This window comes from Anas acuta, chromosome Z, assembly GCF_963932015.1.
Source record: "Anas acuta chromosome Z, bAnaAcu1.1, whole genome shotgun sequence".
Taxonomy (NCBI): Eukaryota; Metazoa; Chordata; class Aves; order Anseriformes; family Anatidae; genus Anas; species Anas acuta.
Window position 1 is genome coordinate 31,354,491 of NC_089017.1, and position 13,751 is coordinate 31,368,241.

At 36.2% G+C, this 13,751-nt stretch overlaps 1 protein-coding gene across 7 annotated transcripts in view; it reads right to left on the reverse strand.

Moving 5' to 3' along the window:
* SLC24A2 (solute carrier family 24 member 2) overlaps positions 1-13,751 on the reverse strand; it is a 164,155-nt gene that overhangs the window by 95,013 nt on the left and 55,391 nt on the right. For 5 of the 7 annotated variants that reach the window (XM_068666424.1, XM_068666418.1, XM_068666421.1 and 2 more), the window contains exons 3-4: positions 8,674-8,712; positions 7,465-7,573 (exon numbers count right to left, since the gene is read on the reverse strand). In XM_068666424.1, the coding sequence (XP_068522525.1) occupies positions 7,465-7,573; positions 8,674-8,712 (148 nt within the window). The remainder of the gene's footprint in view (positions 1-7,464; positions 7,574-8,673; positions 8,713-13,751) is intronic. The other 2 variants (XM_068666420.1, XM_068666422.1) reach the window with 1 other exon arrangement.

A 13,751-nucleotide genomic window follows, 5' to 3' on the forward strand; every position in this document is an offset into this window, starting at 1 on the left:
TGAGCACAGCCCACAAGTTAGTCATATCTTAGTGATATGGTTTAGTGGAGGACTTGTTAGTGTTAGGTCAGAGGTTGGACTAGGTTATCTTCGAGGTCTCTTCCAACCTGGATGATTCTGTGATTCCAAGTTGGTGGGAGCTGTGCTTCCTAGCCTTTTTTCTCTGAGGATGTTAACAAATAAACAGCTTCAGCCAAAAAAGAGGTACCCAGTTGGGGTGAGGTGTTGTAGATTATCTAGGGCGAAGGAAGTAGTAGAGCACAAGGGTTTTGCAACATGAGACCAAAACTGAGAGCCTGCTAACTGATCAGTCAAGTGAAAGTTACCCAACCTTTGACAGTTGTCTTTGGGGTAAATTGACATTTTAGTAAAGGACACAGGTAGCAACAGCAAAATAAGCAAAAATACCTTCAGGTGAATAGGAAAGCTGAGAAATTCTTAACATCAATACCTAGGAACACTACAGGATGTAAAGAGTAATTGTAAATACTTCACAACATTGTCAAAAACTTTGAGAATCACATTCTTTATTTTCCTGAGAAGTATGAATGCAGGTTTCTGCTTTTCATTTGTCAGAGCAGGAAGTGACAATAGTATGTTTTTGTGTATTCAGTAAAGGAGGTGGCAGACTTGTCAGCTCAGCATTATGTAACAGAAGGTTACTTCTCTCACCAATAGCATGCACCATACTTACATTTTCACAATAAATAAATAAATAAATAAATAAATAAATAAATAAAACGTAAAGCATATAAATAAACAAGAACTTTTCTTGCAGAGGTACATTCTGTAGTTTTCCATTTTGGAAATACAGTTAGAGAAGGGAATAGGAAAGAATTGTCAAAGATATGTATCTGTGACTGGGGACTGAGCTGTGACAGAGATATATATCATGCTCATTTTCATGCAGAGAATACCATTTGCATATGAGTTATATCCTTGTCACACAGGAACAAGGGAGTCAACATCTAGCTAAATCCTCCCTTGCCAAGGAAGATGTTTTGTTGGCCTGTGGCAGCCTATCAGCAGACAGAAAAGTGGTGGTGCGATAAGGAAAAGATCTCATCCTTCCCATCCCCTGCTAAAGCTGTCCAAGAAAAACTATGTAGCCTCAGATTGCACTGACACTCTGAATCCCTACTTCACCACCAATATCTTCCCTTTTTAACAGACTACCTCTAGGAGTTTCCATGATCCTGACGGTATAGCTCTTTAAAGCAACAGCAGTAACAGCCAGAGGTCCCACAAATGCAGACAGGGCCCAACCTTCCCCAGACCTCTCTGTGGTGGACAAGCTGTGTAAGCTACAGGAAGGTAGGCTTTCTATTCATGGCAGAATAACATAACAGACACTTTTACAGAAAATACTTCCCATGATTTTCCTTCCTGCAAAACAACAGCACTTTACTATTAAAAGAGAGAGAGAGAGAGATCTTTATAAATCCTACCCTTTAATAACCGAGGAATGTGCATTTCAAAACCAGGACTCAGACAAAGGTATCTCAGGAATACAATTCAAAATAAATAAATAAATAAATAAGTGAAGGACTGCCATGATTTATGCTTAAATTTATTGGATTTTGGATTGGGGCCTCACCAACACAGCAGGTCTGGTGATGCAATCCTTATTCATATGCGTAATGCTGTTATGAACAGTCCAGCTTGCTCCTGGGTGAATAAAGGACTGCCAGACCAGCACTTAAGCAGAAGCAAATTTGGCACAGGATTTCCTGGGGATTAATGACTGGCCGGGAGTAGCTGATACCCTGATGCACAGGCAATCATTAATCTTAATCCCCAGGAAATGATCTGTACCAAGGTCATTATATCTGTAACAAGATAAAAGCAAACAAAAACTAATGTCATATGGATATTTATATTTTTAATGAACAATGAGGTTTCAACTGTAAAGTTTCCACCCAGCTAATGAATATCCTACACATTAACCCATTAGAGCAGCTGAACTCTTACCTTCTTTGAAGCCTTAAGCTGAAACCAAAATTTCAAGAAGAGAAGCCTTTATTTTCTTAGGTTGTTAAATACACAGCATGTCTACACATCTGTCTGAATGCAAAGTGCCAAACATCCAGTGACTCCCATTGATCTCAGATGTTGCTCATCTCTCAGAGGTGGGCTGAACACTTTGCAAGCCCACTGCTCTCCAAGATTTAAAAAGCTGGCTTTCACAAGACAGGCACAAGCCATGGTAAAAAGTTAAAAACTTCCACACTTGAGGGGAAGACGAAAAGGAAAAGCAGATTCACAAGTGTGGAATTTTACATCCTGATCACTCTGCTTATCTGCATTTTGTAGAAAGTAAAAACTTCTTACGGTCATTTCTCTCTTGTATCATATCCTCCTCCTTACAATCAAGTGCATTTTCAAAAGGCTCTCAATTAAAGGAGAAGTTGGTTGTGAGCTCACAAATTAATTATTTAGAAGTAAATAACATGAGCTGTTTTTCTCTAAATACAACACATATTAAGTGCATAGCAATACAAATAAGTGCATAGGACAAGCCAATCTTTAATAGTCATGCAGACTGTTTATACATTCATACCTATGCTACCACTAAGCACATTTAGGTGGGACTTCTGATCTGTCAAGCTTGCAAAAGCCACACAAGTCCAAATGACAAAGCAGGTTGTCAAAGCTTTTGGTAACAGGGGGCTGCAGGGGTGGCCTCTGTGAGAAGAATCCAGAACCTGCCCCACATTAGATAAGTGCCATTTTCATTCATTTTCAAAGGCATCCATCACTGGCCAGATCTGAGCCAATAAGCAATGTTGGTTGGGGCTCTGGGAGAGCAGATTGAAAAAAACAAAACAAAACAAAACACACACACACACAGACACACACACACACACACACAAAACAAACAAACAAACAAACAAAAAAAAAAACAAAAAAAAAACACCAACAACAACAAAAAAATGCTGTGCAACAGCAGCAGGGAGAGAAGAGTGAGAGACAGCCCTGTGTTGCTCAGGGGTAGGGCATAGAAAAGTGTGTATGGGGAGAAGGTGGTTTTAGATTGCTTTTGTTTTGTTTTGTTTCTTATTGCTCTAGTTTTTTAGTAATAGGTAATATATTATATTAATCTTTCTATGCTGACTCTGTTTTGCCTGTGACAATAATTGTTGAGTGATCTCCCCCTCCTTATCTCAACCCCTGAACCTTTTACATTGTATTTTCTCCCCCTTTCCCTTTGAGAAGGTGGAGTAAAAGAGCTGTTATGGTGGAGCTCAGCTGCTCACCTGAGAAAACCACCACACACAGCAGGCCAGAAGGAATGCAAGTGCTGAGGAAGCCATCCCCAAGGAGGGTGAAAGGAAGCAGAGGAAGATAGAGAGATGCAGTATAAGGACAAAAAGAACAAAGTGAAGGAAGCAAATGGTAGCAAAATGGGGAAAGCGCAAGTGTGGAAGAAAACAGGAGTAATAATGAATGGCAGGAGAAATTAAGGAGGAGGGCAGAAGGAGTATGCACAAGTACAGGGGGGTGCCAGAGTACTTGTGTATGTATGTGCTTTGATTTAAATCTTTCACACTCTTTTCCTCTGAGAAATTTTTTTTTACAAATGTTTTCATATACTTTTTTTTTTTTTTGGTTTGTTTGTTTGTTTTCTGTAAATCCAAAAATGTGGCCAATGATTTAATGACCTTTTGACCCATTAATCTAAGCATGATCTGCTATGATCTCTGCAGAAATATTGAGGAGACCCAAGATGGCTAATATATGGCCAAAAAATGCTCAGAATTTCTTCCTGCTATTCCTTTGAGTCTGATCCATACTGACCTTAATTGATTTGGAAGAAATCCTTTGGCCTCAGAGGCTGTACACAAGACCCATCATCTTTCATTATTAGCGCAACAGAGCTTGTGTTCTTTAGCTTACACAAAACTCAAAACTGTCATGAACTTTATGCTCTTTTCTTCATTATGTACTGTTTTCTGTTGTAAGAAAGGGCATATGAAGTGGAGAGAGTAGTATGTGCCAAAGAAAGTTCCAGGTAATCCTTTACACTTCTATATCCCTTCAAAAGATGGGATGTTATAATAATAGATTGTACTTCTCAGGCAGTTCCGGTAAATATTACCCCTTGTTTTATTTTCTAACAAGGAAATGCTATCAGCTCAAAAAATTACTTAGGTAGCATGGTACAGGGTTATTAAAGTAAATATGATGTGCCAGTTTATTGTTTTATATTTATTATTTTATTTTATTTTATTTTATTTTATTTTATTTTATTTTATTTTATTTTATTTTATTTTATTTTATTTTATTTTATTTTATTTTTATACAAAGGAAAGTTAAAACAGGAGAACATGAAGAAGTTTGGTGTGTTAAACTGATACAGAGACAAATAGATAATTGATACAGCATACAGCAGCTACCCTTAACAGTTAGCACATATATTTTTGAGTTGAATACAAGATTCAAGTGCAACATCATCTATATTTACTGACTCTGGGCAACCTGTTCCATAGCCTCATCACTCTCATAGTGAAGAATTTCATCTGAATATTTAATTTAAATCTACCTTCTTTTAGTTTTAAATCACTACCCGTTGTCCTATTGCATAAAAAGAGTCCCTCTCTTGCTTTCTTGTAGGCTTCCTCTAGGTACTGGAAGGCTCCTATAAGGTCTCCCCAGAGTCTTCTCTTCTCCAGGCTGAACAACACCAACTCCCTCAGCCTGTGTTCATAGGAGTGGTCATCACTGGTCTCCACCTGGACATTAAGCCATTGACCAAAACTCTTCAGTTGCAGTCCAATTCCTTATCCACCAAACAGTCCACCCATGAAATCCATGCCCCTCTAATTTAGAGGTAAGGATGTTGTGCAGGACTGTATCAAAGGCTCTGCACAAGTCAAGGTAAATAACATCAGTTGCTCTTCCCATGTCCACCAATGCTGTCCACTATAACTAACTGTCACCAAGTTAGTCAGGCATGATTTGCACTTTGTGAACCCATGTTGGCTGTCTCCAATCATCTCCCTGCCTTCTTTATGCCTTGACGTGGTTTCTAGGAGGATCTGCTCCATGATTCTAACTTTGATGTCTTTGCACTATTTTCCATTGCCTTTTTGGACATTTCTTTATGAAATTTCTACATTAAAATACAATATTTACTGCAAATGTAGGTAGTGTTTTTTTCTTGCCTTTGTAAATTCTAACTCAGCAAGTCAGTTTTAATGAAACACACAGCTTTCATATTAGTGCCTTGAACTTAGAGTACAAGACCCTTGGATTCTGATTTTTGAAGAACATGAATTCCAAGAGAAATATAAGCATTTAGATAGAAAGCAAGAAAAAAAAAAAACAAAAAACAAAAAACAAAAAAAAAAAAACAAAAACAAAAAACTAGGACACAGTAAGGTATTATGAGCAAGCAAACCATGACAATTTTTTTATTTTTATTTTTTATTTTTTAGTTATTTAAATAAGGTGTATCCCTTGCAACTATCTCTATTAATCCATGTTGATTTCAAGAGTTTTACTGAAATAATGAGTAATTGCACTGAGTTACCTGATATACTTAACTACAAAATCTAATTTTCAAAAGTGCTGGGCTTCTGTGACTCCCTAGACAGATTTCATATTTTAAAACCCTTTTCTTCCTGTGTTTTCACAAAGGGAAAAAACTGGGTCACACTAGATGGTGCATGCTTGCCGTGGGTGAAGAGCAGTGGGAAAAGGTCTGAATGCTGAAAAATCTACGTCTGGGAAACAAGTGAAATAAGCCTGAGCAGTGCAGAAATACATAGTAACTGAGAGCTGATCCTTTGTCAAGTCCAAATTGAACTCCAACAAATGTTTCTAGCTTTCCCGTGGTCTTCAATCTGACAATTATTTCTTTTTCCTCTGCAAACAGGTTCTTCCCAGCCTTCTTCAGTTTTCTCTTATTTTAAAAAATGATTTGATGAAGTTTATTTACTGCTTCAGTTTGGAATTTTTGTTTGTATAAGCACTTAGAGACATCACATGTATCTGCAGCCCAACACCTTCAGTTGCATGGAAAAGAGGAGTGCAAGAGATTGTCATGAAAAATTATATATATATATATATATATATGCATATTTGCAAGTTGAGACTGGAAGTCTGTTCTTCCAGCAAAGCAAAAAGCTTTCAGGCGGGTAAAGATGAGACTGAAAAGGAATGGGTGCAGCAGTAAGAAATCCCACTCACCTACCACAGTGATACAAACAAAGGAAGTTAAATGTATAGATCCAATAAATTTCTTAGTCCTTTTTCAGCATTCATGGGAATAGACAGCATAGTCTGCTGTTAAGTCCAAGCTAACAGGCAACAGACTTTGACAGCAAATAGTGCAGAATGAAAGAGAGAAACAAGTACTCGATTTTCTTGTGGCAGTGGATTATGATCAGAGTAGAAATAATTGTGTGGAGAATGCAAGAGTTAAAATTGCCTTTGTGTTGACAACATGAGCATTGCCTTCATCTTTTGATGAGGAGAATAGAAAAGTAGATTTACCTTGTCCAAGAGATACAGAGCAATTTAAAGAGCTGTGTGCAATGTTGCAATAAGAAACATAAAAGGAACTTAAATGAAAGACACTGCTACATGTATTCCATCATCAACAATGTTTGGAAATTCTCACTGTCAGTTATATGTTTCTTTAGTCTTTCACACTTTTTCCTCAACTGCTATTTCTCAAGACAATTATTACCACAGCAAGAAGTCTTCAGACATTTCAGATACACACACACCAAATAAACACCTGATCTTGATTTTTTTTTTTTTGTAAGTCTACAAATGGTTAAATTCAAAGCATCCCAAAATTGTAAAGCAGTTATGGTTTTTCTGCCACTTTCTCAGACCAAAGCAATCATGATCTTCCTACTAACTTCTCAAGGAACAAGAATTACAACAAACATGGTCAAAGCAAGCAAACTTTTAACATACAGGTAACACAGAGGGATGCTTGCTGCATTTTCTTTAACCTCAGTGTTAACCCACCCAAAACCAAACCAGGAGAGCCTCATCCTTTTCTTTAATTTTTCTTTAATTACATGTGACAAAGTACCCACTGCTTTGTTTTATTTATTTATTTATTTATTTATTTTTTCCTTTATATACTTTATATATTTTTCCTTTTATATAGTCAAGACTAGGAAATAAAAAAAAAAAAAGAAAAGAAAAAAACATACAAAACATTCTTCAAAAGTAAAAGGTGATTGAGTTTTTGTAACTTACTGCTGAAACCAGAGACAGAGAAAACCAGTAATTATGATACGTATCAACCAAGTGATCACTTTTGGTCAGAGCCACAATGAACACATTTCCTAAATTGCAAGTCTTGGTGGGAGTATGTATATCATGCTATAAGAAATCTCAGAAAATTCAGATACATTCAGAAAATACTGGTGAAAGCAACAGAAATACAAAAAATAGTTTCATGGGGAGAAGATAAAATAAAAAAATAAATAATAGGCATACCTTCAGCGAGTGGGTCAAGTGTGTGAATCATGAGCTGGAAGATGCTGTTCCTCATTAGACTGTTGTGGAGAGATGCAGAGCTTCCTCCCCGTTGGAGACGTGGCTTGGTCTATGTAGAAAAATAAGAGAGAGAAATTAGAATTTTTTTGTTCTTTGTGTAGAAATAGACCCGAAACACTACAAATGAATCTCACATCTCACCACACAATGAAATATTTTCAAACATCGCCTATAGGAGATTATATTAAACTATACACTGTATTAAACATTGTTATATGTATAGTCAATTTCTGTGGAGGGGATGGATCATCAAATTAGTCTCATGGGGCAAAATAAAAGAGCAGGGGAAAATAACCCTTCTCTGTGAAAACTCTTAAAATGTTAAGAAAATTAAAACCTCATAATGACATAAGGAAGAATTCATAATCTGTTTCTTTGAAGAACCTTGTGGTTGAATCACAAAATTGTCCTTATTTTAGATGTCTCTATTACATTTCAAATAAGCAGACTATCCAAATCATGGAGAAAAGGGGCAGAGAGTACCCCATTTTAACAGTAAAACCCTGGAGTTCAGTCAGAGGGAAATGTATTCACTTTGGTTCAATCCATTAAATACCATTTACAAAAACAGATTGTGAGAGTGGTAAGGCAGTGCAGACACTTACAACAATGAAGCTAATATACAATTATCTTTTACATGGTTTTAAAGAACTTTTAAATGTATTCTGAGGTTCTTTTCCACATGCCATTGTCTAGTACAATAACATATGCATTTAGTAGACCCCATTGAGTAAGACTGATTTGTGGACAGCAGTCTGCTCATTATCATCTGGATAAAGAGGATAACCAGAGCCAGCAGATTGCTGGCTATCTGCTGAAAACCAATTTTAGGAAAAAAACAAACAAACAAACAAAAGGAAAAAAAGTATGGAATTTTTTTGTAACAAAAACATGGTGCATGCAATAATTCTTGGTGTCATACAAACACCGGATGAAAAATGAAAAATGATAGAAGCTGAGAAGCTGAACAGTGGAATTAATTCACTGTTTTGTCATTGGAAATTAAGATTTAAATTCTATAGCAGCATAGGAAGGGAGAAAGAAAGCCCAGTAATTTAGAAAAATGCTGATGTGTACCAAACCAAAGCATGGCTTCTCTCATTACCTCTTGAGAAATAAATACTCAGACACATACTAATTGCTGCCTACCGTCAGTGTTTGGTCATCCTTGTCGCCAGCAGTAGGTGACTGCATGAATGGGAAAAAGAACAAAAAGAAGTGTCAGATGCAGCATGCATAGAGTGGAAAGGCAGTAAAATACCACAGATGTCTGATTCTCTGAACCCTGTTGCGATAGGTTTTTGAACCGCTTGAGTTAAAGCATCCTAGCAGTCAAGTAAATCATAGTAAGTTCACACTGCAGTATTGTAGGAGCTTTCATTCTTGTCAGTTACTTGGACAGGATCTGTCATAGTTTCAGGGCCTGGCACACAGCAGCTAGGCTACTGATCATTGTGTTTATATAAAATACACAGAGGCAAACTCCCAGTAAGCCAACCAGTTTTTAAGAGTGAGAACTGGAAAGCTAAATGCAATAAGAAACTTAGAGCCGACCAACTGTTCAGTAAAACCCTAAAAAGGAATAAAATGATATTTTGCAGGAAGAGACTCATGCAAAGAAATTAAAAATAAGTTGTCTCACTCTCTAAACTCCCAGCAAATGGCCATGTATCCCAAACTGGCAGCAACAGTTAAGGACAGAAAAGATGGCACACACTGCTCTGTCCTGAGATTAAAGATCTCTGTCTATGGATTAAAGGCAGTGAATGTTTTCATACAATTGTTGTATCATGGAGATGATTTGCAATTCCTATGTTCTAACCCTAGGACAATAGCAGCAGAGCACAAACATCTCCAGGAGACAGTTCTGAGGAAGAACACAATTTACACTGGAAAAAAAGTAAACACAAAATTTAAAATCTGACTTGTAGTCCTGACTTTTGCTTGTATCTTTAATAAAATTAACCCCGGTATTTTTTGGGAACCCATCGTGGACTTACATTTTCATAACATCTTGAGACAAAGTAATGTAATTTCTCTAGCCATTCTACAAAGTCCTTAAGGAAAGTCAATGCCAGGGCACATGAAGTACGAACTCCAGTTATCAAGTATTAATTAAAATTAGACACAATGCAAACTTCAGCTTCCTCACATTCATCTTTATTTGATTGTAACCCCTTCCCAACAAGGTGGCATATAAATCATTTCCTCCATATCAAGTCTCATGTTTGGTGTCCACACAGAAAACAAATTATTTTGCAATAGTTCTGTGTTGCACTCCCTCATGCAGTGAAACACAGCTTTTGATACACATGAACTTTAACTGTCAGAACATGCCTTGTATCAGAAATAGTGTGACCAGCAGGGCAAGGGAGGTGATCGTCCCCCTGTACTCAGCTCTGGTGAGGCTGCACCTCGAGTACTGTGTTCAGTTTTAGGCCCCTCGCTACAAGAAGGACATCGAGGTGCTTGATCGGGTCCAGAGAAGGGCGATGAAGCTGGTGAGGGGCCTGGAGAACAAGTCCTACGAGGAGCGGCTGAGGGAGCTGGGCTTGTTCAGCCTGGAGAAAAAGAGGCTCAGGGGTGACCTTATTGCTCTCTACAGGTACCTTAAAGGAGGCTGTAGTGAGGTGGGTGTTGGCCTGTTCTCCCACATGCCTAGTGACAGGATGAGGGGGAATGGGCTAAAGTTGCGCCAGGGGAGTTTTAGGTTGAACGTTAGGAAGAACTACTTTACCAAAAGGGTTGTTAGACACTGGAACAGGCTGCCCAGGGAAGTGGTTGAGTCACCATCCCTGGAGGTCTTGGAAAGACGTTTAGATGTAGAGCTTAGGGATATGGTTTAGTGGGGACTCTTAGCGTTAGGTCAGAGGTTGGACTTGATGATCTTGAGGTCTCTTCCAACCTAGAAATTCTGATTCTGAGGTAGTGAGTTAACCTTAAAGATTAGGTGGAAGACAAGCAATTATATGCAAACTGTGATAACAGAACAGGTCCCTTCTGTTCCATAATAAGTAAAAGAATAATGCAAACTGAAATCTTTGTGTCAGAAACATTCACCCAGCTGTGAATATTAACTTGGAGATGAAAAGGGATCTTTGTTCTGGTAAAGGAACTACCTGACATCTCTGAAATTAGACTGCCTGGTTGTGAGAAATGGTTATAAAAATATATATGTTTTATTCATCCATTTAAGACAAGCACCATAGAATGAACTTTTAGTGGAGTAGGAAGAAAGAGAAAGAAAAAGAAAACATAAAATCTGTGCTTTATAATGTCACTAAAAAAATAAATGCACCTTAGAAATTTTTGGCATAATGTACATAAATACACGTCCTCTTTCAGATACATATCAACACATGCACTTGCAAATATGTTTTCCTTGTGCATACTTTGAGGGACCTTCATGGGAGGCAAAAGTTATCCTGCTATAAAAGTTGCAAAAAAGCAAAAAGAACAGGTCAGGATGTCTCTTGTCTCCAAGTAAGAGATTTTGACCTCAAGTCAAGTTCTAAAGATCAGTGGGTATAGTTAAACAAGTAAAGTTTCTGAGATGTCAATGAATGTTGACAACTGGAACTATGATAAAGGTATAAAAATTATTATTTGGAACTTTGAATTTTTGGACATAGGAAATGTGTTTCTTAATTTTAATGTGAAAAAACATGAAAATATATTCCTGATAAATCTGAGTCATTTGTTGGGTTCCACCTAACAAAAGGCTGAAGAATATCACTTTCTTTAATGCCAAAAGATTTTGAGAATGTTCATCATTCCTCAAAAATTTTGAGCACACTAGGCTTATAGTGAAGGCATTCCTTAAAAAACATATATTTCTAAAACAGAACACTGTCACTTACTTGAAAGGGAACTGGAAGAATCTGCATGAGTTTATAAAAACTAAATGAGAATTTGTACCATATAATTTAATTTGTATAAGATAATTATGTCATAAAGAGAAAGAATAATGAAATACATTTTGCATGTACGTATTAAGGAAACAAATAAGTGAAAATACATCTGAAATAACTTAATTCTTTCTCACTGTACAGAATGGGATATAATACTGTAAGAGATATTTTTTTTTCCCACATTATTAGTAACAAAATTGTTTCTGAGCTTAAGTTGCTGGTCAAGTTACATCCTTGAAGATTAGAATATAAACAGAATTTTAAGGCAGAAATGTCTCCACAGTTTTAAAAAGAGGAACATAAACCATGGTTAGACATTTCAGTGATACTAAATATTTATAATGTCTGAATTATCTCCTGGATTAACAATAACAACACCTTAAAATAGTGATTTAAATTATTTGACAACTTCACTATTTAAAAATTCAAAAATTCAGTCATGAATTTGTTTCATGATTGAAACATTTTGCTGTTTACATCATGCATTTGATGGCATTTTTGTCCCTGTTATGAGAACAAATTAAGCTATTTGCATGTTGCTAATGGTGACTTTTGCACTTACATATTCAGTACTATTAACTTTGATGTCATACACTGCGTGGAAAAGTCTTCTGAAGTACCATTTTCCCCTTGTAGAAACATCTATTATTCAGACATTTTATTCATTTTTTTTTCATTTAAGCCAACACTTAAAAACGTATCCAAGTTTAAAATGGCTATATTTCCTTATACTTAGAGTAAATGATATATTTTTGAATATGTTGGATAGTGACTTTAGAAAAAAAGATGCGTGACAACCATTGCACATTAGTTCCTTCAGGAACAGGAAGAGATGAAAATTCAATGTCATCTGTGCATTACATGTATTTCTGAAGGGATTGATAATAAAAAAAAATAAATTCTTTCATAATGACATGTTATAATTTCTGCAAAACCATCAATTTATTATAGCTATGCAAAATAAAACCAATACATTCTAGTATGCTCTCTTTTTCAAAGGTATCTGAAGCACAAATCCTTGTTATGCTTTTATGAGAATTATAAAAAATTAATCATGAGACAGCTTACTTATTTTTTAAAGAATTCACCAAAACATTTGCTGGTTCTCCTGTATGTCATGGTAGTACTTAAGAGTTTGTCCATCTTCCTACCTAATCCCATGATCATGTCTTCTTCACTCCTGTGCTAAAAGCTTAAAAACATTTTATTTCAGGAAAAATCCAGGAAATGTCTACTTGCTATGAAGAAATGGGCTTTGGTGTCCTTGTCACACATCTCTTTTTCTCACTGACATAAGTCTATTATTGATTAAACCTGACATCTTTCTTGCCAATGCTTTTATCTTCTGACCTCTAAAAAGCTACATACAATTGCATGAAAGCGCTATAAATACCTCTAATGTGTTACAATGCTCAACAATGTCTGATATGACAATGCTCACTTGATCATTTGTGAGTGCAACGTATCAGAATTGTTCAGATAACTATATCTCATCACACAATGGTGACACCAAAGAAATTGGTTCAAATTAAATGAATAAATAACATTCCTACAGAAATGCAAAATTATGTTCTTCCTACAGCTAAACAGAAATAGAAATCTATATTAACATCAAAGTCCATGCAATTCATTACAGTCTTTTTCTTAATGGTTGCAAGCATAAGAAAGATTTTTTTCTTTTTTTTCTAAAAGAGTCATTATTTCTCCATGAGTCATATGATGATCTACAATTTATGAAATAAATAGCTTGTGTTATACATGAACAACATATTTCTTTTCCCTGAAAATTTCCAGGACCAAAGTTTTAAAGAATGTTAAGAAAGAGCTACATCTCTTTAAGACAAATGCAACTGTAGAAAAGGTACACAAGAAATAAGTAAATTATTATATCATCAGGACCTCAACAGTTCTGTCTGGTCTTAGAAAGTTTTTTAATGTTTGGTAATGGTTTGAGAATTCATATTCATGAGAAACATGGTCCTAACATAATTCATGCAAGAAATTATGTGACAGATCTCCTCATGTTTTCCTTTTAAATAAAGGATTTTTTGACAGACCAATGAAGAACAGTCTATAAAAAGTTTTAATTATTTGACACCGAATATTCTTGCTAATAAAAGATGGCTAGCAATTTCAACCACCTACTAGACTGTGCCACCTGGTATTCCAAAATCAAAATCAGGGAGCTCACTACCTACAGCTCTAGGAGTTCCTGCTCTGGTTAAAAATTTTCCATTTAATTGGTTCAATAGCAAATTAGCAAAGGCAATTAGCAAACCTTAATGCCCACCCCATCCTCCTAGCATGACAAAGCAT